Source organism: Oryctolagus cuniculus, chromosome 14, assembly GCF_964237555.1.
Source record: "Oryctolagus cuniculus chromosome 14, mOryCun1.1, whole genome shotgun sequence".
NCBI classification, from domain to species: domain Eukaryota; kingdom Metazoa; phylum Chordata; class Mammalia; order Lagomorpha; family Leporidae; genus Oryctolagus; species Oryctolagus cuniculus.
This window is the reverse complement of record NC_091445.1, coordinates 18,289,980-18,314,266: the sequence shown is the minus strand read 5'-3', so window position 1 is coordinate 18,314,266 and position 24,287 is coordinate 18,289,980. Positions and strand designations below refer to the sequence as shown.

Here is a 24,287-nt window from a genome sequence, read left to right as displayed (position 1 = left end):
TGCCAGGCTTCTACCCATGAGCGGCTCCAAATTGCACACTCTTAGGGAGTCTGCCTGCCAGACACTAGAATTAGCAGGCATTTGCAGCCAGTGTGCTGTATTAACTCACTATGATCTCAGGAACCACTCAGTCCCCTTGCATTAACGAGTGAGCACAATACTATTTTGCTAACCGTCTCCTCTGGGGTCTCCTAGAAGTCTATTGCTGGAAGTCAGATTGGTCTGAATAGAGCTGCTGTTCTAAATAACCAAGTTAGAGAAGTCCTAGGGAGAGACCAGCCGGGCTGCTCAGGCTGGCCTCGGAATGACATTGCCTCAGTTATGTCCCATTTTCCGAGGCTCCTTCCTTGGCTGTGCGAGTCCAGAAACATATTTTGTCAGGATGCCCACGCAGGGGACTAGGCTTGTGCTAACCCAAGGCACAAGAGGCCCCTCTGGAAATCAGAATGGCCATATGCTCATTGATAATGAGAAGGGTGACTATCAAAGGACCTACAACTCGTGACCTTCGGCCAACATGTCCTTTCTCCTGCAGAAAATTCCATGTGGGAACCTGTTACTACACTTGAGCTTCACCGAAAGGCTGAGAAGCAATTAAGCCTGTTACTATCTTTTCTGTTCAGTAAGCATGGCTGAAGCTTCTGGGTACAGGGCGTTTTGATCACCAGCATGGTTTGGGTGTATGAACAGTTTACCTTAGAACGATGCCCTGGTGGAGTTTTCCTGAGACTTCTGCAGCAACTTGCGTGAAGCCAATTTATACTTTGCTCAGTTTTCTAAAGTTTTCTCATTAGCGGTTCAGGCCATTTAGGAAAGACGAGTCTCATGTTCTATGTCACAGTGAAAGAGACAATCAAAGTGACCTCCCCTAAGCTTTGCATGACCAAGCTGACAAGTGTGGGAGCAGCCACATGCGTCCTTTTGCTCCTCCTACAGCCAGAATGCATTCAGAACCCCTGATCTCTTTTGAGAGTGGTCCCCTGGGGGGGGGGGGGGCTGTGTGCCTGCCTTTCTCCCTCTGGAGGGACTGCACTGTTCGTATTACCCCATTCTTCTGTGTCTTCACCCTTTGCCTCTGGACTGCTCTTTGCTATTAGCATTGAAACACATCCAAATCTGTAGCTAGCATTCTTTCTTCCCAATCTTGCCAAAAGCAACTTTTTTTTTCTAAAAAAATAGTATGTTTTGTTCAGAATTATTTAATTGTTTTGTTGGTCAGGACTTGTGCATTTGTCTATATAACATGTCTTCTAATATTTTAAACAGTCCTTTAAATGCCACAAACTTGTTCACCTGGACAATTATTGGGACTTTTAGATGCAAGTATTGTACAACTTCATTTTGTTCAGTATTGTTTTCTACTTGAAACGTTGGAATTATGAAATATACAAAAGGCGAAAGACATAAATGCATAGCTTAATGCATAATTATAAAACAAATACCCACCAGATCAAGGAAGTAAGCCTGCCCCTGTGTTCCTTCCCAATTGGCCTTCTCACCCCTCTCCAGGAGGCCACCATCCTCAATTTCATGATGATAATTTCCCAGCTTTCCTTGATGGGTTTAACTCTGTGGTCTTCCGGGCTCACTCTTCTCTCCACCCTACTCTGCCTCCTGGGAAGGCAGGCTGGATGAGCTGTACCGACAAGCTTCCAGCTGGGTTTAGTCCATGGTGAGAACAGAGGGACTAGAATGGGACAGGAGCTTTCCCCTGCCTGGATCCCCCCCTGCTGAGTCACCGAGGCCAGCTGGGCTGTCCCAACTGTATTAGTCAGGGTTCTCCAGAGAAACAGAACCAACCACAAATGTGCGCGTGCACAGAGAGAAAGCTGTTTTAAGGAGTTGGCTCAGATGATAGTAGAGACTCAAGCAATCCCAAATGTGCAGGATAGACTGGGAGGGTGGAGATGGAGGGAAGAGTCATGGCTGGAGTGCAAAGGTTATCTGCTGGCTGAATTGCTTCTTGCTTAGGGGGAATTCAGTCTTTAAGGCCTTCAACGTATTGTGCGAGCCCCCCCCCACCCAACCCCATGTCATGAAGGGTAATTTTTTTTATTCAAAATCCACTGATCACTGATTTATGTGACAGTCTCATCTAAAAATGCCCCCACAGAAACATCCAGGTTAGTGTTTAATCAAATATATGGGCACCATGACCCAACCAAACTGACACATACCATTAGCCATCCTACCAACCAAAGGCAAGACCAAACCTACATTGTTGCGTTATCAAAAAATCTTGATAAGACTTGTTCCTGCTCTCAGTGATCTGTAACTGTGAAGCAGAAATACTAAGTGTCGCTCCCCCTCTTCATGGAGGAACGACACAAGACCCTGCGTTGTTCTTTCGTCTGCTCGGCCCTCCCCGGGTTTGCTGCTGGTTCTTCCTGGGTTGGCTACCGTCCCTCCACCTCCGTGGAGGGGCGGTTCCCCCTGCCACTTTCCCCACTTCCGCAGGGGAGCGGCACACCGCCGGCCGGCTCTCTCGGGGGCTGCTCAGGTGTTCCTTCAGATAGATGTTCCTGGTGCATGTTGTCTCTCTCCTCCTTTATAGTCCTCCTCCGCCAATCCCAACTCTGCTACCCACACGCCGAGTACGCTGCTCTGCTCCAATCAGGAGCAGGTCCTGCTGTTTATTGGTTGAACTGGAGGCAGCTGAGTAGAAGCTGTTTCCTCCTCTCCCAGCGCCATATTGTGGGAAAGCAGATGCATAGAATAAGTCTTAATTCCAGTAACTTAGTCTAGTCCGAGTTGCTCCCAGTTGCTCCCCACACTAAGCAAAAAGTCTATATTCTTTACATACAAGATTTGTGTGTGTGCGGCATGTGCATGTGTAATTAAAAATACCACTGAAAGTTTGAGTGATGTCCTCAGAGTTTCTGTAGGTAAGGCTGCAAAGCAGGGAAATGTTCCTCTTTCCAGTTACTGAAAAAAAAATAGAATTTAAGAGTTTATTTAAATGATACGAGGGATGAACAAGAAACAAATTAATTTCCCTTTCTGATGACATTAGCTGCTGGGTAGGTCCTCCAGGAAGGTACCGAGCCTTTATTCTGGAAGACTTCATAGCACCATTCCATTAAATGGGTCTCCAGAGGACCTGTCATTGATAAACCTCGAAAAAAGCGTGGGCATGGCTTTCCTTTCCTTTTCTCTTCTTTCCTTTTCCCGTTTTCTTCTTTGCTGGAGATGGGAAGAGGTCCAAGGATGTGTTTCCGGATTCTCTGAGCCCCTGAACATAGTAGGGAATATGTCGCCCTTCCTCCTTTTCTCCCTCCCTGTATCCTTTCCTTGCAGAAGTAGAAGTCAAGAGATAGGCTAATCCCTTTGGAGTAGCACAAAAGAAAATCTGTGGAGGTTTCTGAGTAATAGAAATCATAAACTATTTATATTTGAATAAAAATCATGGGCAAACACTAGAAACAGAGTGTTCTTGAGACAGGTTTTGACCAGCTCTTAATGGTTTAAGGTTCAGTTCAGGTTTCTGTATTCCTTCTCAGCTTTAAAAAATCATTCAGATGAAATGGCTTCTAACATTGAAGTAAAAACACTGAGTAATTTAGATTGCACAGAAATTCAATCTAGCCTATAATCATTCAAGTCAGTGTCTAGAGCTGGGTTTCAAGAAGGTCCGCCACAAACTTTCAGTTCACTTTCTTTTTAAGAAGTTACATTGTGGAGGGGTGGGCGCTGTGGTGTAGCGGGTAAAGCTGCTGCCTGCAGTGCCGGTATCCTATATAGGCGCCAGGGTGAGTCTTGGCTGCTCCACTTCTGATCCAGCTCTCTGCTATGGCCTGGGGAAGCAGTACAGGATGGTCCAAGTGCTTGGGCCCCTGCACCTGTGTGGGAGACCCTGATGAAGTTCCGGGCTCCTGGCTTAGGATCGGCCCAGCTCCAGTCATTGTGACCATCTAGGGAGTGAACCAGTGGATGGAAGACCTCTCTCTCTCTTTCTCTCTGCCTCTGCCTCTCTATAAATCTGCCTTTCAAATAAATAAATAAATCTTAAAAAAAAAAAGTGAGCCAAAATAAACCTATTTAAAAGAAGTTACATCATAGAAATGCACTTCATCAGCATTATTACCAGTTAACTTTCAATGGACCTTTAAAGAAAAATCGTAATAGCTTAGCTATATACACAGGTGTAACACTGTAAGGCTGAGCATCAGAGAATTCGGCCTTGACTCTAAACTGTTAAGTCATCCTTCAGAGTAGTCACTGACAGTCACTAGTGTGGCCGTGTTGGCTCTCGTGAGTGAAGTGTTTAATTGTACAGCTGTGTTGAGCGCTGGTGTCCCCCCCAGAGATGAATCTCCAACACAGCAGCATTAAGGGCTGTGATCTCCGGGACCTGATTCAGTCACAGAACTCTGCCCTCATAAACGGACTTGATGCCCTTATAAAAGGGCTTGAGGTTCAAGGGCATCCTCCTTTGACCTTGGGTCCCTTCTGCCAGGTGAGGGCTCCTCTTTCTCTGCCTCCCTCTGAAGAGTGCAGCAACAAGGGTGCCCTCTTGGAATTAGATGCTGGGCCCTCACCAGCCACCAAATGTGGTGTCTTGGCCTTGAACTTCCCAACTTCCAGAACTGTGGGAAATAAATTTCTTCATAATTGACTCATTTTAGGTATTTTCTTATAGTAGTACAAATGGACCAAAAATATTATTTACATGGAACAATTGTGGGAGTTGCCTTTTATATCTACTGGACAATTAAATTACTAGTATCCATATTTAAGATAAAGCTATGGGGCCAGTGCTGTGGCGCAGCAGGTTAACACCCTGGCCTGAGCACCCACATCCCATTTGGGCACCAGTTGAAGACCTGGCTGCTGCACTTCCCATCCAACTCTCTGCTATGGCCTAGGAAAGCAGTAGAAGATGGCCCGAGTCCTTGGATCACCCATATAGGAGACCCAGAGGAAGCTCCTGGCTTCTGGCTTCAGATTGGCACAGCTCTGGCCATTGTGGCCAACTGGGGAGTGAACCAGCAGATGGAAGACCTCTCTCTCTCTCTCTCTCTCTCTCTCCCTCTTCTCTCTTTGTGTAACTCTGACTTTCAAATAAAAATAAATAAATCTTTTTTTTTAAAAAAAAAAAGCTGCTTCCTTTAAACAACTGGTTGCAGTCTATACTTGACCTTTAAAATAATGTTTTTAAATTAAGTAAAAAAATCACTCCTGCCTATCAACTAGTCTATATCAGTCCGTATGGACTGAACAAAGCTCTTTGCCATCTCCTCAGACCGGCAGCTGCTGTGGTCACGTGTCTGTCGCCTGTTCCAGGAAAGGTCAGTCAGAAAGTTGTTTTCCTGCTAGAAGAATGTGTACATTTCACTATAAAAAACATGGCAGTCAAGGGCTGCGTGTGGACAACGAACTGGAGAAATTTACTTTTTCTTATTTTAAAAACTGAGTTCTTGCCCACTGTTGAGTTTTTGTTTTCATTTTATTTGAAAGAGAGAAAAATCTTCTATCCTCTAGTTCACTCTCCAACTGCTTGAACAGCCAGGGCTCGGCCAAAAGAGAAGCCAAGAATTTGCAGTGCCATCCAGATCGCCCGCATGGGTGCCAGGGACCCACGTACTTCAGCGGGCTGCCTCCCAGGGAAGCAGGAAACTGGAGGCAGAGGATCTGGCACACCACTATGGGATGCGAATTTGCCAAGCAGCACCTTGGCTACTTTGCCAAATGAAAGCCATTTCCATGTGCAGCCGTCAGGTCTCGGGCAGGCTCTCACTGAAGCCTAAGTTCTAGTGAGCCTGTAAGACTGTGTGTGTTTCCATATGTGTGCACATACGTCTGCTGTGCAGGAGACCCTCTCGTGTCCATGTGTCTCTCTCCACGTGCGTGTCGGTCATCAGCGTTTGTGGATAGGAAATAGGAAGTGGCATTGCAGTGGTACAAGAGGAAGGAAGAAATCCACTTGTATTGAAATCTGTCTTCCTTTGGATAAGGGAAGTGTGTTTTTATTATCACAAAATCTAGACAATAAATGAGACATTGAATAATTTCAGGCTATAAGTTTTTAGGTTTTTTTTTAAAGTTTCATGACAAAAGAAATACATGTTCATTACTTGATAAATTTCAAATAAACCAGTCCAACCACCTATGACTTGATATTTGTGCTTCAGATATTTTTATGTCTGTAGGCACATATATTTTTACAAAGTGAAATTAGGCTAAATTCTGTAACAGCATGGCATGAAGTCATTGATTACTTCATTCTGTCCTTTTCTTATCTCTCATTCTGTCCTTAACATAGCACAGTGCAGGCTAGATGGACATCCAGGAAAGATCTGTTTTCAATAAATGAAGGAATCCTTTGGGATTGCCTGGGTATGTTTTTGCTACACTCCCCAGTTTGGCATATTTATGTGTTTATTTATGAATTTCACATGAAGCAAGGGTTTAGACCTCTGCTAAATGTGATGCAAATGCTATTTCCCCTATTTATACTTAAGTTTAACTTTCCTGTACCAAAAGAATAGAAAGTAATATCCAAACATGCAGTTTGATTTAATTGAATGAATAATATATCAGATTTAATGCCAATGGTGCTTTACAGGAAAGACACAGATGGAATAACAAATGCTATTGATAGAGGCTCTACTCCAGGAGCGATTTCTAGAAGTAGTGTAGCATGCCGAAGAGGAGGACCTTTTTGAGTCAGACAGCCTTGGTTCTTCTCTCACTTCTGCCCCTCAGCAGCTGGGGATAAGGGAGTCACCTAATCCCTGGAGTTTGTGTGCAGTGGGGAGGTCCAGCCTCCATGCCAGAGTTGGTGGCTTGTGGGATTCTAGCCAGTGGTCTCCATGTGTATACCCTTGATGGGTCTTTCCAATGAGGGTGTTTCTTCATTTTTAACTTTTTTTAAAGACTTCTATTTGTTTTAATAGTTATTTTCATGTACTTGAAAGAGAGAGGGAGGAAGGAAGGAGAAAGAGAGATTTTCCATCCAGCGGTTCACTCCCCAAATGCCTGCAACACCCAAGCTGGCCCATGCAGGAGCCTGGAACTCCCTTCAGTTGTCCTGTGTGAATGGCTGAGGCTTGAGTCATCATTGGCTGCCTTCCAAGGTGCGCATTAGCAGGAAGCTGGATCAGAAGTGGAGTAGCCAGGGCTTGAACCAGCACTCAGACATGAGACGTAGGCATCCAGCGTAGTGGTCTAACCCACTGCACCACGGCACCCACCTGCAGGTGTGTTTCCTTAAACATGAGAGCAAGCTGCTTCTAGAGCCCAGAGCAGGCTGAGACTCTACCAGCAATGTGGAGGTAACATGAAAATAGAGGTCTGTGTTGGTTTTTCCACAGTTTTCTTTGTACCTCTGAGTTTTATTGTTTAATGTTTTGTACCCCATGGAGAGAAGGCAAGGACTAAGTGCTCTTTAGTTTTCCCCTGGGACAATCTTGATCTCGGGGACTGGAACTGCCAGTACAGCTTACAGGGGAGCAGGCTCCTGGCCAGCCCTTTAAGTAGCTACGCATACTCCATTAACTTCAGTTCAGCGAATGCAGCATCATGGAGTGCTTTAGTCTGCTCTTGTTTTTCTAGAACATTCCTGGATTAGAAATCCAGCTTTGCTATTGCTGTGTGTCACTGTCAACATGTCAAACAAATGAAGCCCATCAAGCTTTCTACCATAACTGTTGTCCAAAGTCTACGTCTCATGGAAACTTTCCCCAACCGGTGTTTTCTCTGCCTGCAAATATTTACTCTGTCACTGGTCTCACTTTCAGGGTTCTTCGAATATTTTCTCCAAGTGCAAAAGCTTTTACTGTTTTCAGGAAATGAACGACAGGCCTTTGCAGGGTGGGGGATCCAGTTTACAAATAATTTTCTTGGCCATCGGCCCAACACTGGTTTCTTCCCAGGCAGAAATGCTTCCTCCTTGGCTAACCCAGATCAAAGTTTCACTAATTTGGACCCAACTGAGTAGGAGTGAAACTCAATGCTAATGTGGCCCATGCTGCCAGGATAGAAATGGGTCATGATGTTTCCCTTAAGTTGTTAAAGACGGTGGGGTAAACATGCCTTCATTCACAGCCTGGGAGCTATTTGTGTTAGAACAAGTCCTCATTAGTTTATTCTCTACTGACCTGAGTATGCGAGTCTTTTTGAGAAAGCCGTGTCCTTTGGAAGCTGTGTTCCATATCTTGCAAGACAGGGGTGGGCTGTGCCCCATTGACCCCCTCCCTGGGGCCTGATAAGGTAAGAGGCTGACCCTGACTCTAGGGAACAAATGCAGCTGCCAGATGTTTCGCTTTGCATCAAAGACCAAGGGACATAAGAAATGGAAATATAGAGCTGTAGGATTTCAGGGTTATGAAGCACTGTGGAAACGCTGGACTGACAAGCAGCTTTGGGAACAGCAAGTGACTAGTGAGAGGTCTTAGAAGAACACAGCTTAACTCGTCAATAATGCAAGATGTTTATCAGTTCCTGTAATTAAACATTTAAAAATCTTTATGACTTGGCTGTAGTTGGCTGCTTGAACATTGGGGAGTGTCGGTAAACCACACAAAATAGTTTCTTTTTATTTATTTTTTTAAAGGCAGTATTTTTAAAGATTTATTTACCTGAGAGAGAGAGAGAATCTTCTACCCACTGGTTCACTCCCCAAATGGCCGCAACACCTGGGCCAGGCTGAAGCTGTGGACTGGTGGAAGTCAGGAGCCAGGAACTCCATCTGGGTCTCCCATGTGAGTGGCAGGAACTCAGGTAATTGCACCATCATTTGCTCCCTCCCAGCACATTAGGAGGGAGCCGAATCTGAAGCGGAGTAGCCAGGAGTTAGAGCATGCTGATATGGGACACAGACATCCCAAGCAGTGGCTTAACCTGCTGTGCTACAATGCCACCCCCATCCCATTTCAAAAATTCCTGTGGTGGGGCTGGTGCTGTGGCATAGTGGATAAAGCTGCTGCCTGCAGTGCTGGCTTCCCATATGGGCACCGGTTTGAAACCCAGCTGTTCCACTTCTGATCAGTGGTGTCAATTCTTCATATCATATAAGCAACGCAAGTGAGGGAAAAGCAAATATTTTAACAAATGAAGGATTTCAGGAATCTATGTAATACATATAGTACACATACATGCACGCAGGCAAGTGAGTGGAAAGCTGCTAAGATCTGGATAAAGTCACTGGTCACACAGGGCCACGTTCCTGGTTTTGATGTTATGCTGGAGTTGTGTGAGATGTCACAGGGGGATCCTGGGTGAAGGGTGTTATTATTATTATTTTTTTTTTTGACAGGCAGAGTTAGACAGTGAGAGAGACAGACAGAGAGAAAGGTCTTCCTTCGTTGGTTCACCCCTCAAATGGCTGCTACGGCCAGCACTGCGCCGATCTGAAGCCAGGAGCCAGGTGCTTCCTCCTGGTCTCCCATGCGGGTGCAGGGCCCAAGCATTTGGGCCATCCTCCACTGCACTCCCGGACCACAGCAGAGAGCTGGACTGGAAGATGAGCAACCGGGACAGAATCTGGCGCCCCAACCGGGACTAGAATCAGCCCAGGTGTTCCATTCAAACCCCAAGTCTTTTTTTTTTTTTTAGATTTATTTTTTTGTTTGAAAGAGTTACAGAGGAGAAGCGGGGTGGGGGGGGTGGGGTCTTCCACCCACTGGTTCAGTCCCCAATTGGCCGCAACTTCGTCAATCCATAGCCAGGAGCCAGGAGCTTCTTCCTGGTCTCCCAAGTGGGTGCAGAGGCCCAAGCACTTGGGCCATCTTCCACTGCTATCCCAGGCCACTGCAGAGAGCTAGATCGGAAGAGGAGCAGCTTGGACACAAACCTACACCCATATTAGGCTTAGCCTACTATGCCACAGTGCTGGCTCTTGGTGTAGTGATTAAGACGCCAATTGGAATGCTCATGTCCCCAATCAAAGTGCCTAGGTTTGAGTCTTGCTCTGTTTCTAGCTTTCTGCTAATGGGCAGCATGGGAGGCAGTAGTAGCTCAAATACTTGGGTCCCCGCCATGCATGTGGGAGACCAGGATGAAGTTGCTGGCTCCTGGCTTCAGCTTGGCCCACCCCTGGATATTGTGTACATTTGGGAGGTGAACCAGTGAGTGGAAGATCTCTGTCTCAGTCTGTCTCTCTGTGTATCTTTCTGCCTTTCAAATACATTTTTAAAATGTCAAAGCATAACAAAACAAAACTAGTACTTCTTGCTGCTGCTCCCACTCCCCCAATCTGCTCACCCTGCCAACTTCTTTTTTTTATCTTTTCTGATCATTCATTTTTAAAATTTTTAAATTTTAATTTTAATTAGTTTTAACAGATTGTATATAGTTCATAGATACAATTTTTTTAAAAATTTATTTATTTATTTGAAAGGCAGAGTTACCGAGAGGTGGAGGCAGAGGCAGAGAGAGAAAGAGAGAGAGAGAGAGAGAGAGAGAGAGGTCTTCCATCCACTGGTTTACTCCCCAGATGTCTGCAACAGCCAGAGCTGGACTAATCCAAAGCCAGGAGCCAGGAGCTTCTTCCTGGTCTCCCACATGGGTGCAGGGGCCCAAGGACTTGGGCCATCTTCTACTTCTTTCCTAGGCCATAGCAGAGAGCTGGATCAGAAGTAGAGCAGCCAGGACTTGACCCAATGCCCATGTGGGATGCTGATGCTGCAGACCGGGGCTTTAACCCACTGTGCCATAGCACCAGCCGCTCATAGATACAATTCTAATATAATGATATTCCCACCTCCCCTTCTTTTCTTTCTCTTTTTTTTTCTTCCTTCTTTCCTTCCTCCCTCCCTTCCTTCCTCCCTCCCTCCCTCCCTTCCTTCCTTGTTTTTTAGATAGCATCTTTTAAATTTACATTATAGTAAAAAAGACTCAATGCTTCACCAAACAAGAAATTTAAGAAGTAAAATACAAAAAGACTCTACTGGGACTATGGCTATAAACAATAATTGCATGGGGAAACAGACCATTTCACCCATATACAGTAAGTTTCAAAGTAATCCCAGATTATTAAAACTGTAGTTCCCTCTGCCAATTTCTATATTTCTCCTGTTTCTACCATTTTCCCATCTAACCAAGCTTTTAAAAGTTAAACTGGGACAGAAGCTTGGCTTAGCGGCTAAGACACCCTCTGGAATGCCTGCATCCCACACCGGAGTGTCAGGGTCTGAGACCTGTCTCTGCTCCTCATTCCAGCTCCCTGCTACTGTGCATCCTGGGAGGCAGCGAGTTATGGCTCAAGTAGTTGCATCTTTGCCACCCACATGGGAACCTGGATTGAGTTCCATGCTCCTGGCTTCAACCTGGGCATTTGAGAATGAACCAGCAATTGGGGATCTCTTTCTCTGTCTTCCTCCTGCCTTTCAGATAGATAGAAAATCAAATTAAAATAAACAATAAAAACGCTGGTTGAGATGTCTGTGTCCCAAATTGGAGCAACTGGATTTAGTACTCAGCTCCTGCTCCTGACTCCAGCTTCCTGCTAATGCACACCCTGGGAGGCAGCAGGTGATGGCTCAAGTGCGTGGACCCCTCCCATCCACACAGCAGACCTGGCTTGAATTCCCAGCTCACACCTTCAGCCTGGCCCAGTCTTGGGCCATTGTGGGCATTTGGGAAATGAGCTGATGTTAGGAACTCTGTCCATCTGTCTGTCTCTGTCACTCTCTTTCTCTTGAATAAATTTAAAAGTGATTCATTTATTTATTTAAAGGCAGGGTGAGAGAGAGAGAGAGAGAGAGAGAGAGAGAATCTTCCATCCAGGCCTGGGAGTGCTCAGTGGAGGAGGGAGGGTGCTTTGCTCAGCTGCTGCTCTTCTTCTGATTGGCTGCTTTGGAGCTTCCCAAAGCTGTGAGAGGGGTGGAGAAAGGGACAGATGAACCGAGCTCTTCCTTAGCTACAGCATTGTGACTGGCCTTGGTGCCCATGGGGGTGGCAAGGAGCCCAAGGTGACTGTCCCATGTTACCCTGCTGGAAACTCCTACTGCATTTCTGTTTATTTTTTTATGTTTATTTACCTATTTTTATTTCATTGAAAGGCAAAACAGTAGAGTGAGAGGTAGAGACAGACACAGATCTTTCATCCACTGATTCACTACCCCAAATGCCTGCATTGGCCAAGGCTGGGCCTTGCCTGAAGCCAGAAGTTGGGAACTCAATCCTGGTCTCCTACATGGGTGGCAGGGACCCCACTGCTTGGCTTACTGCCACTGCTTCTCCGGGGCTGCATTGGCAGGAAGCTGGAATTGGGATCTGGAGCTGGGAAGAAAACTCAGGCACTTCAAGATGAGATATGACCTCGTAATTGAGATCTTAAGGGTTAGGTCAAGTGCCCATCCCCAAAGGTTTTTTAATTTTATTTTGTTTTCAGGAGAGTTGTATTGTCAATGAAAGATCTGCATAACTCAGAAAGCCAATATTATCCAAGTAATCAAAGCAAAATGTTACAAAATCATGTAGGAAGAGCAATTCAAAGTGCAGGGTAGACCAATAAACTTTAATTAAACTTTAATCCAATAGAGTATGAAATGTTTGCTGACATGGCTTCCATATTATAGCCAACTTTTTAAAAAAATATTTATTTATTCATTTGAAAGGCAGAGTTACAGAGAGGCAGAGGCAGAGAGAGAGAGAGAGAGAGAGAGAGAGGAGAGAGAGAGGAGAGAAAGAGAGAGGTCCTCCATCTGCTGGTTCACTCCCCAGATGGCCACAACAGCCAGAGCTGCACCGATCTGAAGCCAGGAGCCAGGAGCTTCTTCTTCCCACCCTGCACACGGGCCAAGAACTTGGGCCATCTTCTACTGCTTTCCCAAGCCATAGCAGAGAGCTGGATCAGAAGTGGAGCAGCCGGGATCCAAACTGGCACGCACATGGGATGCCAACAATGCAGGTGGCTGCTTTACCCACTATACCACAGCGCCAGCCCCTAAAGCCAACTTTTAAGAAACTATCACATGTTGACTGCAGAAACAGGGTCAGAGAAGAAGATCCACGTTGAGCCAGAAGGACCATTACAGCACTCCTTCCTTTAAAACTATGTGTCTCTTCAAGGTAGGATTTTATTTTTGTATTTCCACCAAAATAGCACACTGAAACAGATTAAATTTAGAAGCAGGTACAAGAAACCAAATGTCTTTTGTGAAACTAGGTATTGAAGAGATTTGCAAATATAAAAACAATCCCACGGTGCTCACTACAGTTTTCATTTTGGAGAATATAGTTATTTTCATAGAAAAGGTTATTGTGATTTTTAATATGTTAGTGTTCTGGCCGGCACCGCGGCTCAATAGGCTAATCCTCCACCTTGCGGCGCTGGCACACTGGGTTCTAGTCCTGGTCGGGGCACCGGATTCTGTCCAGGTTGCCCCTCTTCCAGGCCAGCCCTCTGCTGTGGCCCGGGAAGGCAGTGGAGGATGGCCCAAGTCCTTGGGCCCTGCACCCCATGGGAGACCAGGAGAAGCACCTGGCTCCTGCCTTCGGATCAGCGCGGTGCGCTGGCAGCAGCGCACCGGCCGTGGTGGCCATTGGAGGGGTGAACCAGCGGCAAAGGGAAGACCTTTCTCTCGTCTCTCTCTCTCACTATCCACTCTGCCTGTCAAAAAAAAATATATATATATATTAGTGTTCTGTTGCTATGTGACAAATCACCCCCACATTTAGCAGCTTAACAGAGTAAACATTCCCTTTTCATTGGTGGGGTCAGGAATCCAGGTGCAGCTCAGTGGCTGCTGTGATGCAGGGTCCCTCCCAGGCTGCAATCAGGTGTCCATGGGGCTCTGGCCCCTGAAGGCTTGGTTGAGTGAGGGCCTGCCTGCAGGCTGTCTCGTGTGGCTCTCAGCAGGCTCAGCTCCTCACTGCTATTGGTCAGAGACATTGGTTCCTTGCCATGTGGGTCTCTCCATATAGCAGCTCCGAACATGACAGCTGGCTTCCCTCAGGGGGAGAGAGAGAGACTGTTGAAAATTTAATCTCAGAAGTGACATCCCATCATTTCTGTTGTATTCTCTTAAAATATCTTTTATTTATTTGACAGGCAGAGACACACAGGTTGTGCTGGTTCAGGTTCACTCACCAAATGCCCCTGACAGTCTGGGTTGGGCCAGGCCAAAGCCAGGAGCCTGGAACTTCATCCAGGTCTCCCAGGTGGGTGTTAGGGAGCCAAGAACTTGAGCTATCACCTGCTGCCTCCCAGGGTGCATTAGCAGGCAACTGGAGTTAGGAGTTGGAGCTGGGAATCCACACCTGGTATTGGGATGTGGGACACGTGTGCTGGCATCTCAGCCATTAAGCCAGGCGCCTGCTCCTGCTGCCTGTTGATTTTTGGAGGGAGTCAGTAAGTACAACTCCCACTGAAGGGACAGAGATTACAAAGGGCATGGATCCCAGGAGGTGTGACTGTCAGGGGCCATCCAGCAGGCTGCCTGCCACATCCTAACCCTCCAAGTGTTAAATGCTATGAAGCGATTATCAGTAAACATGACTCACCAAAACAAATGCTGTTTGCAATTCTCAGTAATATGCAAGGGTATAAACAGGCGTTTGAGAACAAAATCTTTGAGAACTATTGTTCTTAAATACAAATCCTAGCCTTCCACGGGGTAAGATACAGGGCCTTACTCAAGAGCTGATCATATGTGTCTTATTTTCATCATTATTCATTCCTATCCACTCTTTCTCCCCAAGCATTTCATTCTCCCCAAGTATTTCCAACAGTTCCAACAGCATTATAAAATACAGAAATGTGGCTGGCGCCACGGCTCACTAGGCTAATCCTCCGCCTTGCGGCGCCGGCACACCGGGTTCTAGTCCCGGTCAGGGCGCCGGATTCTGTCCCGGTTGCTCCTCTTCCAGGCCAGCTCTCTGCTGTGGCCCGGGAGTGCAGTGGAGGATGGCCCAGTTCTTTGGGCCCTGCACCCACATGGGAGACCAGGAGAAGCACCTGGCTCCTGGCTTTGGATCAGCGCAGTGCGCTGGCCACAGCGCACCGGCTGCAACGGCCACTTGGGGGGTAAACCATAGGAAAAAGGAAGACCTTTCTCTCTCTCTCTCTCTCTCTCGCACTGTCCACTCTGCCTGTCAAAAAATATATATAAAATACAGAAATGTTGGGTCCAGCACTATAGCATAGCTGGTAAATCTGCCACCTGCAGTGCCGACATCCCATATGGGCACCGGTTCGAGTCCTGGCTGTTCCACTTCCAGTCCAGCTCTCTGCTATGGCCTGCAAAAGCAGCAGAAGATGGCTCAAGTCCTTGGGCCCCTGCACCTGCATAGGAGACCCAGAAGAGACTCCTGGCTCCTGGCTTCGGATCAGCGCAGCTCTAGTCATTGTGACCATCTGGAGAGGGAACCAGTGGATGGAAGACCTCTCTCTCTCTCACTCTCTTTCTCTCTGTGTGTCTCTGCCTCTCTATAATTCCAATCTTTACAAATAAAATTTTACAGAAACATGTATAGAAATACAATGGACTTTGCGTATGTTCATGTACAGTGGATGTGGTGTCAAGACTTCTAAGAATAGGCTATACCGCTTATTCATCACATATCTCGGAATACTTCATTTAAAAATTGCAGGAACACTCAGCACATTAAATGCTCGATTGTCAGCCTTCAGTGATGTGGTTTCATTACTATTTCATTGGCTCCATCGGTTCCTGCAGTGCTGTCTCCAGGCTGATGGGGTCTCGAGTTGGTAAAATTTTCATGTTGAATTGCAAATTCAAAAAAAAGCTTCAATTCATTTCCAGTGATTTCGGAACCACCTGCCCTAGCAAGGCAGAAGGCAGGGAGTTTTTATGTTTGTCTCTCATTGCCTCGGCTCCACGTGATGCTTAGAAGTATTTCAGAGGATTTTGTGCTACTGAGTGCAGAGGAGCGTAGCCTCACGGCAAGTGCACACACATCCCCACATAGAGACGAATGCTTTGTCTCAGCTCTAAACACATGTCCTCCATTTGCTGTCAGTGCTGGCATTGAAGGGTGGGATGCGTCTTTTGGCATTTTAATTTTTAGTGTTTGAAACAGCCATGTCAAGCTACCCGAAAGAACCCATTTTCTTCCTCATTGTGTCTGGGCATTATTGGTTTGACCAGGGGAACTTGCTTAAGCAGCTGAGTAATTAAGTTATACACTCTGTGACCCTAAGTGAGCGCGTGAAATACAAAGTACATTTCTGGTCATGCTCTGCAGAGGTTTCAGCCTACGTAGAAAAATCCAAGACTTGTAATGAAAGGCCAAAACAAAATACAGACCAAGAATGCTTCAATATCTTTACGAAGCGTTTATTTGCTTTTCTTGACATTCTTCATTTACAGACAGCTTGTTTCCAAGGGGAAGGACTGTATCGGGGGACTTAGATGCTCAGAAACCTTCTGCATGGTGATGGCTGCAAATTTGATAAATGAGATTTGAAAAAAAGAAAGAAGGATTTCAGTGTAACAGTTTGTTCCTGGGGCTGCTTCATGTAGTTTCTGTTATTAAATATTGAGTAGATACATATGTTTATAAATTATTATAAGGCATAAAAGTATAGCACAATGATACATGTGCACATACTGAGTGTTAGATAAAAAACATGACTGCTTCCTTCAAATCCTCAATGTGCCATTGGCCAATGCCATCTCTGCATCCCTTCCTTGGGGAAAGTACAGTGTCCTGAATCTTAGGTTTATTATTCTCTTGTGGTTTCTTTATACTTTTACTATGTGCACGTATACTCCTAAAATATTATTGTCATGCTTTGGAATTTTATATAAATGCTAGCTTGCTCTGCTTCCCCCTGGTATTTTGCTTTTCCTCACTCAAAACGATTCAGCATTATTTTTCTGTGGGGTTTTCATGATGTTGCACATAGTTACACTTCATTTAGCTTCATTGCTGAATTGTAATCATGATGGGGAGGTTATAATTTATTTATGAATCCACAGTTGGTGGGTATTTGGATTGCTTACAACTTCCTGTTGTTGTAATTAGTGCAGCAGTGAACATTCCGCTCTGTGTCTCCTGGTACCAGTGGGGACAGTTCTAGGATCGAAATTGGTGTTCCTAGCCAGCGGATCTTCAGATGTACTTGATGGTACTAATTGTTTTTCAGATTAGCTGTGCCAGTTTTCATGCTCATGCAGTGAATGAGAATTCCTGGGCTCTGTGTCACTGCTAGTGCTCTGTACACGTGAAAACAATGCACAGTGCAGGAAAAACTTGGCAAAAAAAATTTATGGAAAATTTTTGCTTTTCTTTTTTTCAGTACTAGGTCTATTAGGCAAAAATTAATGTGCTATATAAGAACTGGGTAGCACAATTGATATACTCAGCCTATACTTTTTTTGTTTTTTTCATTTTTTGATGAGAGGACATACTATCCTTTGTATGACTTAGGATGTTGATGAAACATTGTTGATGTAGTTGGCCACAAAGAAACCCTACACTCAGGAAAGTAGAAATTTTATAGGCCAAATTCTTTGACGTAAACACCAATTAAATAGACTTTAAAGTACACAAATATTAGTTTTGGGGAATTATGAAATATAATTAAGATAAGCCTTGGAGGGAGGCGCCTTTCTCTGAAGGGAGGAAGGAACCTCCACTGTGATATGGCCTTGATTAAACAAGTTCAGAGTCGGTGAACTCAAGGGGCTTCCATAGCCTAGACAGCTCATAGCAAGAGTCTCGGGTGATTGCTGACGTCATAAATAAGAGTACCAATTGTTAAATCAACAACGGGAGTCACTGGGTACATGCTCCCCATGTAGGATCTCTGTCCTTAATGTGTTCTACTATGAAACTTAAAAACAACACTACTAGTCGAACAATACCCTATACCTTGTGCGGTTGTGTGAGTGCAGCCTGTTGAAATCCTTGCTTAGTATATACTAAGTTGATCTTCAGTATATGAAGGTAATTGAAAATGAAACTCGATGAAGGGCGGGATGAGAGAGGAAGTGGGAGAGGGGAGGGCCACGGGAGGGAGGGAGGTGGAGGGGGAAGCCACAACAATACAAAAGTTGCACTTTGTAAATTCACATTTATTAAATAAAAAAATAACTATATAACAAACAAAAAAGAAAGAAAAAGAAAAAAATAATACTTTACCCTTTTAGTATTTTTTATGTTCTACTTAAAACTATTGGTTGAACTCTGTAATTAATACACAATTACTCTTAGGTGTTTAATGCTATAACTAGTACTCAAATAGTATTTTACACTTTGTGTTTCTGTGTGGGTGCAAACTGTTGAAATCTTTACTTAATATATGCTAAATTGATCTTCTGTATATAAAGATAATTGAAAATTAATCTTGATGTGAATGGAAGGGGAGAGGGAGTGGGAGAGGGGAGTGTTGTGGGTGGCAGGGAAGTTATGGGGGGGGGGGAGCTATTGTAATCCATAAGCTGTACTTTGGAAATTTATGTTCATTAAATAAAATAAAATATATTTTAAAAAAAGACAAGCCTTGGAGCAAAAAGAAATCAAAGGAAGCTCTGAGAAAGAGTTGTCTTTAGAAACCCTATGGGATAGCCGGCACCGCGGCTCACTAGGCTAATCCTCCGCCTGCGGCACCGGCACACCAGGTTCTAGTCCCGGTCGGGGCGCCAGATTCTGTCCCGGTTGCCCCTCTTCCAGGCCAGCTCTCTGCTGTGGCCCGGGAGTGCAGTGGAAGATGGCCCAAGTGCTTGGGCCCTGCACCCCATGGGAGACCAGGATAAGTACCTGGCTCCTGCCATCGGATCAGCGTGGTGCGCCGGCCGCGACAGCCATTGGAGGGTGAACCAATGGCAAAAAGGAAGACCTTTCTCTCTGTCTCTCTCTCTCACTGTCCATTCTGCCTGTCCAAAAAAAAAAAAAAAAAAAAAAAAAAAAAAAAAGAGAAAGAAAGAAAAGAAACCCTATGGGATAAAGTAAAAGAAATAGAGAACTTTCATTATTAAAGAAGAAAAACCAGGGTGGGCATTTAGGCTAGCGATATAGACACCTGTTATTATGCCTACATCCCACACCAGTAACTGAGTTCAATTTCCAGCTCCAATTCCTAACTCTAGTTTCTTGAACCAACAGATGGAAAACTTCTGTCTCTCTCCCTCTCTCTGTAGTTCTGCCTCTCAAATAAATAAATCTTTTTTAAAAAATGATAATTATTTTACAATTGTCAAGCATCCTGTATTTCATTTTTAATAGGTTTTTTTTTTTTTTTTGGACAGGCAGAGTGGACAGTGAGAGAGAGACAGAGAGAAAGGTCTTCCTTTGCCGTTGGTTCACCCTCCAATGGCTGCCGCAGCCAGCACGCTGCAGCGGGCGTACCGCGCTGATCTGATGGCAGGAACCAGGTGCTTCTCCTGGTCTCCCATGGGGTGCAGGGCCCAAGCACCTGGGCCATCCTCCACTGCACTCCCTGGCCACAGCAGAGGGCTGGCCTGGAAGAGGAGCAACCGGGACAGAATCCGGCGCCCTGACCGGGACTAGAACCCGGTGTGCCGGCGCCGCAAGGTGGAGGATTAGCCTAGTGAGCCACGGCGCCGGCGTCAGGTGAGTATTTTCATCCATCTAAATATCCAGTTGCTTTACTACTGTTGATTAAAATATTTTTATGTCACTATGAAATGCCATTTTTGTCATATGTGACCTATACACAGACACGTCCTGGATGTACACTTATCACACATTGATATGTACATTTCCAAGCACAATGAACAGAATATCTTCCATTGTCTTGATTCACCAATCATTTGAACTTTGAATTATTTCCAGAATTCACTGTCTTTATACAAATTCACATTCCTTATCTTTATAAAAATATTGTTGAGGATTTTTCCATTTATTTGAAGGGTGACAAGTGATACTGGTAATATTAGTATGCAAGAGTACTTCAAAATGTTCATGAAAAAAAGGAATTAAAAATTTATTTTGGTGCAAAATTGATTTTTAAATTCATGCATAGTTTTTCATAATATTCATTTTCCATGAATTGTCAACAAAAAATTTACACAAAACAAACTCATACCTTTAATTGTATTTTCCAGGAGCTTTTTGAAGTACCCTTCATATTGGTAGCAATTGCTATTTTTGTCTAACTTTATTATCTGAAACAATAAAAGCTGTATAAGGATAGAGGCATGAAATATAACTCAGTAGAAACCAAAATGTTATTGGATTGGATCACAAATATAAAATAAACAAAAAGTGTGGCAGAGTGGAATTTTCTTACTCTATCACCTCCTGTTTGTTTGTTTGTTTTAATAATTGCCTATCATGGAGAGGGTCATTATGGAAGAGTCAAAAGGATTTTTTAAGCACACAGACTGAAGCAGTTTTGCTTTAAGTGTGGCAAATATTAGCATGAAAAACATTTTTCTTTTAGTTTTAAATTTTGTTTATTTAAGAGAGAGAGAGAGATGGAGATAGATGATAGAGACAGAGAGAGAGTTCCATCCACTGTCACTTCCAAATGCCCACGATGACTGAGGCTGGGCCAAGCCAAAGCTGGGGACTGGGAACTCAATCCAGATCTCCATGTGTGGGTGGCAGGGACCTTTTTTTTTTTTTTTTAAAGATTTATTTTATTTATTTGAAAGAGAGTTACAGAGAGAGGTAGAGACAGAGAGAGAGGTCTCCCATCTGCTGGTTCACTCCCCAGATGGCCGCAATGGCCGGAGATGCACCGATCCAAAGCCAGGAGCCAGGAGCTTCCTCCAGGTCTCCCACATGAGTGCAGGGGCTCAAGGGCTTGGGCCATCTTCTACTGCTTTCCCAGGCCATAGCAGAGAGCTAGATCGAAAGTGGAGCAGCCAGGGCCGGCGCCGCGGCTCACTAGGCTAATCCTCCGCCTAGCGGCGCCGGCACACCGGGTTCTAGTCCCGGTCGGGGCGCCGGATTCTGTCCCGGTTGCCCCTCTTCCAGGCCAGCCCTCTGCTGTGGCCCGGGAGTGCAGTGGAGGATGGCCCAGGTGCTTGGGCCCTGCACCCCATGGGAGACCAGGAAAAGCACCTGGCTCCTGGCTCCTGCCATCGGATCAGCGCGGTGCGCCGGCCGCATCGCGCTGGCCGCGGTGGCCATTGGAGGGTGAACCAACGGCAAAGGAAGACCTTTCTCTCTGTCTCTCTCTCTCTCACTGTCCACTCTGCCTGTCAAAAAAAAAAAAAATTAATAAAAAAAAAAAAAAAGAAAGAAAGTGGAGCAGCCAGGACTAGAACCGGCGCCCATATGGGATGCCAGCGCTTCAGGCCAGGGCTTTAACCTGCTGTGCCACAGGGCAGGGACCTAATTACTTGAACCATCACCACAGCCTCCCTGATAGGATCAGGATAAAGTGTTTCAAAGCCTTACAGACACCCTGTGTGTGTGTGTGTGTGTGTGTGTGTATGTGTGTGTTCATCATTTCCTGACCGATTTTTCTTTAAAGATTTATTTATTTGAGAGGCGGAGTTACAGACAGAAAGAGGGAGAGACACAGAGAGAGGTCTTCCATTTGCTGGTTTACTCCCCAGATGGCCACAATGGCCAGGGCTGGGCCAGGCCAAAGCCTGGAGCCAGGAACTTCTTCTGGATCTCTGATGTGGGTGCAGGGGCCCAAGCACTCAAGCCATTTTCCACTGCTTTGCTAGGCCATTAGCAAGGAGCTGGATCAGAAGTGGAACAGCCAGGACTTGAACCGGCACCTGTATGGGATGCTGGTGCTGCAGGTGGAGGCTTAGTCTACCATGCCACAGCATTGGCCTCCTGACAGATGTTCTTTCTGGCACTGGGTTGCACTTGTCCAATGTTAAGGGCATACTTAATCTAAGCATTAGGATCATGATGGACAGAAGCAGGAAGCTGGAGTCAGGACCCCCAGCCAGCATGAGACCCCGGCGCTCTGATGGGGGGAATGCAGTCACCTTAATCAGAACAGGATTTTCGTTGATTAACTCTTGACTCCTGTGCACTAAAATATAACCAGGCAGCCCACCAAGTCTACATGCTATCAGGTTCCTCCCAGGGCCCATCAGGGGACAACAGGATCATTTGAAGTGGGAGATTGTTTAACTAGGAAGGCCAAAGAGGAAGGAAAACAGTTCAGATTGTAAAGAAGACCCATCAGAGACTTGTCAGTTTTGCCAGGGCCTGACCTAGCGGTCCTCATTTAGGCAAAGTAAAAAGGACCTGCCTGGAAATGTTTCTGAAAGCACCGCTCGTGTCCCCTTTCCACTTGGTGCTGTGTGTGAAGCATTTCTTTTAAAGCACTCGCCAACTCTTTTTCAAGGGGCTCTTTGTTCTCAGCCGATCCGTTAATCACGGCATCACTGCAGAATTTGGGGGCAAAAAAATCCATTTCTTCTGCAAAACTCCTGAGCGTGGCTCATTTTCCAGTCCCTTCGTTCCTCTCCTTATACCTCCAGCATTCTTCCTGCCCTCATTCCAGTGGGATTTCCGGAGACTCTATCACCAGTTCTCAGAAGCCCATTGTGCACTAACAAAGAGTTCCAGTGTGAGCTTTGGATTCCGTACCTGCCTGCTCTCCTGGCGGCACTGACAGCAGAGTGGGACCGGCACTGCCCAGCCCTGCTCGCTCGCTGAGTACTGGGAACCCACGATCATGCCAATCAAGCCTGTTGGGTGGATATGTGGGCAGGTGTTGAAGAACTTTTCTGGAAGAAGTATACACAGTCTTGTTGTAAAGGGGGTATGGGTATGGGAACAACGGGGGATCACGTCCCCCGGGGTCTGCCTGCTTTCCTAGTCACCTAGGATCTGGACCCACTGTTCCATGTCCCCTTTAATCCCTTAGAGGATGTCTTTAAAGTTGTTGCTGTTGTTGTTTTCTAACTTCTTTTTGTGTTAGTGGAGGGGATCCAGAAAGTAATCATGGACCTCGCAGATGAGTTTAAGGATGATTTCCCTACCATCCTAAGAATGTCACAGTCTAATCAGGTACCGTGATTTCATAACTTTTTAAAAATTTTATTTTTTTATTTATTTGAGAGGTAGAGTTACAGACAGTGAGAAGGAGAAACAGAAAGGTCTTCCTTCTGTTGGTTCACTCCCTAAATGGCCGCTACGGCCGGAGCTGTGCTGATCTAAAGCCAGGAGCCAGGAGCTTCCTCCAGGTCTCCCGTGCAGGTGCAGGGGTCCAAGCACTTGGGCCATCTTCTACTGCTATCCCAGACCACAGCAGAGAGCTGGGTTGGAAGAGGAACAGCCAGGACTAGAACTGGCGCCCATATAACCTACTGCGCCATGGCGCCGAGCCCAGATTTCATAACTTTTAAAAGGCATACAAGAAGGATATTGTATCCTTAGAATCATACCGGTTATTTAATGGTTGATTTTGAGATCAGTGCTTGCAGCTTAGGGGAACAGAAATTTCAAATCTCCTTCCATGGCAGAGGTCAATGGACAAATAGAGATTGTGCACCAGGAAGTGAGATATGAGATTACTTCCAAAAGTACGTGGTGGAATAATGGAATCAAAAGGTGATGCACATTTTCCCCAACTTTCTGAAGTGCCCTCGTGGACAGATGAACGCTGAAGACGATCAGTGTGTTATTAGAGATCAGGAAGTCTCTGAGAGGCACAAATGAAGTGAGGTTTACTTAAGATTTGCTTAATGTAAAATCAGAAAAATAATCTAAAATCTAAGGCAGTTGAATCAGTGCAAAAACTTAACAGATAAATTATAATAATGGAAATGTAATTGCCATATGGGAGTGTGCTTTAATGTGGAGAGAAATGACTGTATCAATTTAAACAAAGTTTACTGTACTGTAGTTTTTAAAATCTCTGTTCCAAAAAGGTTTGGAAACAACTACCTGTAGCCTTTAACCATTTGTCCGGACACTCAGCCAACAGACACTGCTTAGTCACCTCACTGCTACCTGGGGCTGGGTACAGGGGACACAGTGATGAGCAAGGTGTGGTGTAACTGAGGCAGAGTTGCCAACAAATGATTGTGTTCCAATGTGGGAAGTCCTAGAGCCACATCCAGCTTAGCTGGGTGAACACTCTGCCCAGGCAGGGAGAGAGAAGGCCCCCGGAGGAAGGAGGCATAGACTGGATCCCAGAGGACTAACGGGGGCTTCCAAGGTCAACAAAAGGGTAAAGAGTTAAGGGCAGGGATGACTACTCCAGGGGAAGCAGTGTGAGTTAGGCTAAAAAAGCATGAAACAGCATGGCGTGCTTCCAGAATGCCAAGTAAATGCAAATAAATGTACGTAGGATGGAAAGGCTAAGCCAGGACATACAAAGTTAGGAGACGGCCAGCGCCGCAGCTCTCTAGGCTAATCCTCTGCCTGTGGCACTGGCACTCTGGGTTCTAGTCCCGGTCAGGGTGCCGGATTCTGTCCCGGTTGCT

The 24,287-nt window shown here is 45.5% G+C and overlaps 1 protein-coding gene across 5 annotated transcripts in view; it reads left to right on the top strand.

The window, feature by feature from the left end:
• SPATA9 (spermatogenesis associated 9) overlaps positions 1-24,287 on the top strand; it is a 69,375-nt gene that overhangs the window by 13,350 nt on the left and 31,738 nt on the right. Inside the window, exons 1-2 of one of the 5 annotated variants that reach the window (XM_051854014.2) lie at positions 22,420-22,592; positions 22,778-22,866. The exons of 1 other annotated variant lie outside the window; for it this stretch is intronic. In XM_051854014.2, the coding sequence (XP_051709974.1) occupies positions 22,532-22,592; positions 22,778-22,866 (150 nt within the window). In that variant the 5' untranslated portion in view covers positions 22,420-22,531. Of the gene's footprint in view, positions 1-22,419; positions 22,619-22,777; positions 22,867-24,287 lie in introns of those variants that run through there. 3 more of the 5 variants (XM_051854012.2, XM_051854010.2, XM_051854011.2) reach the window with 3 other exon arrangements.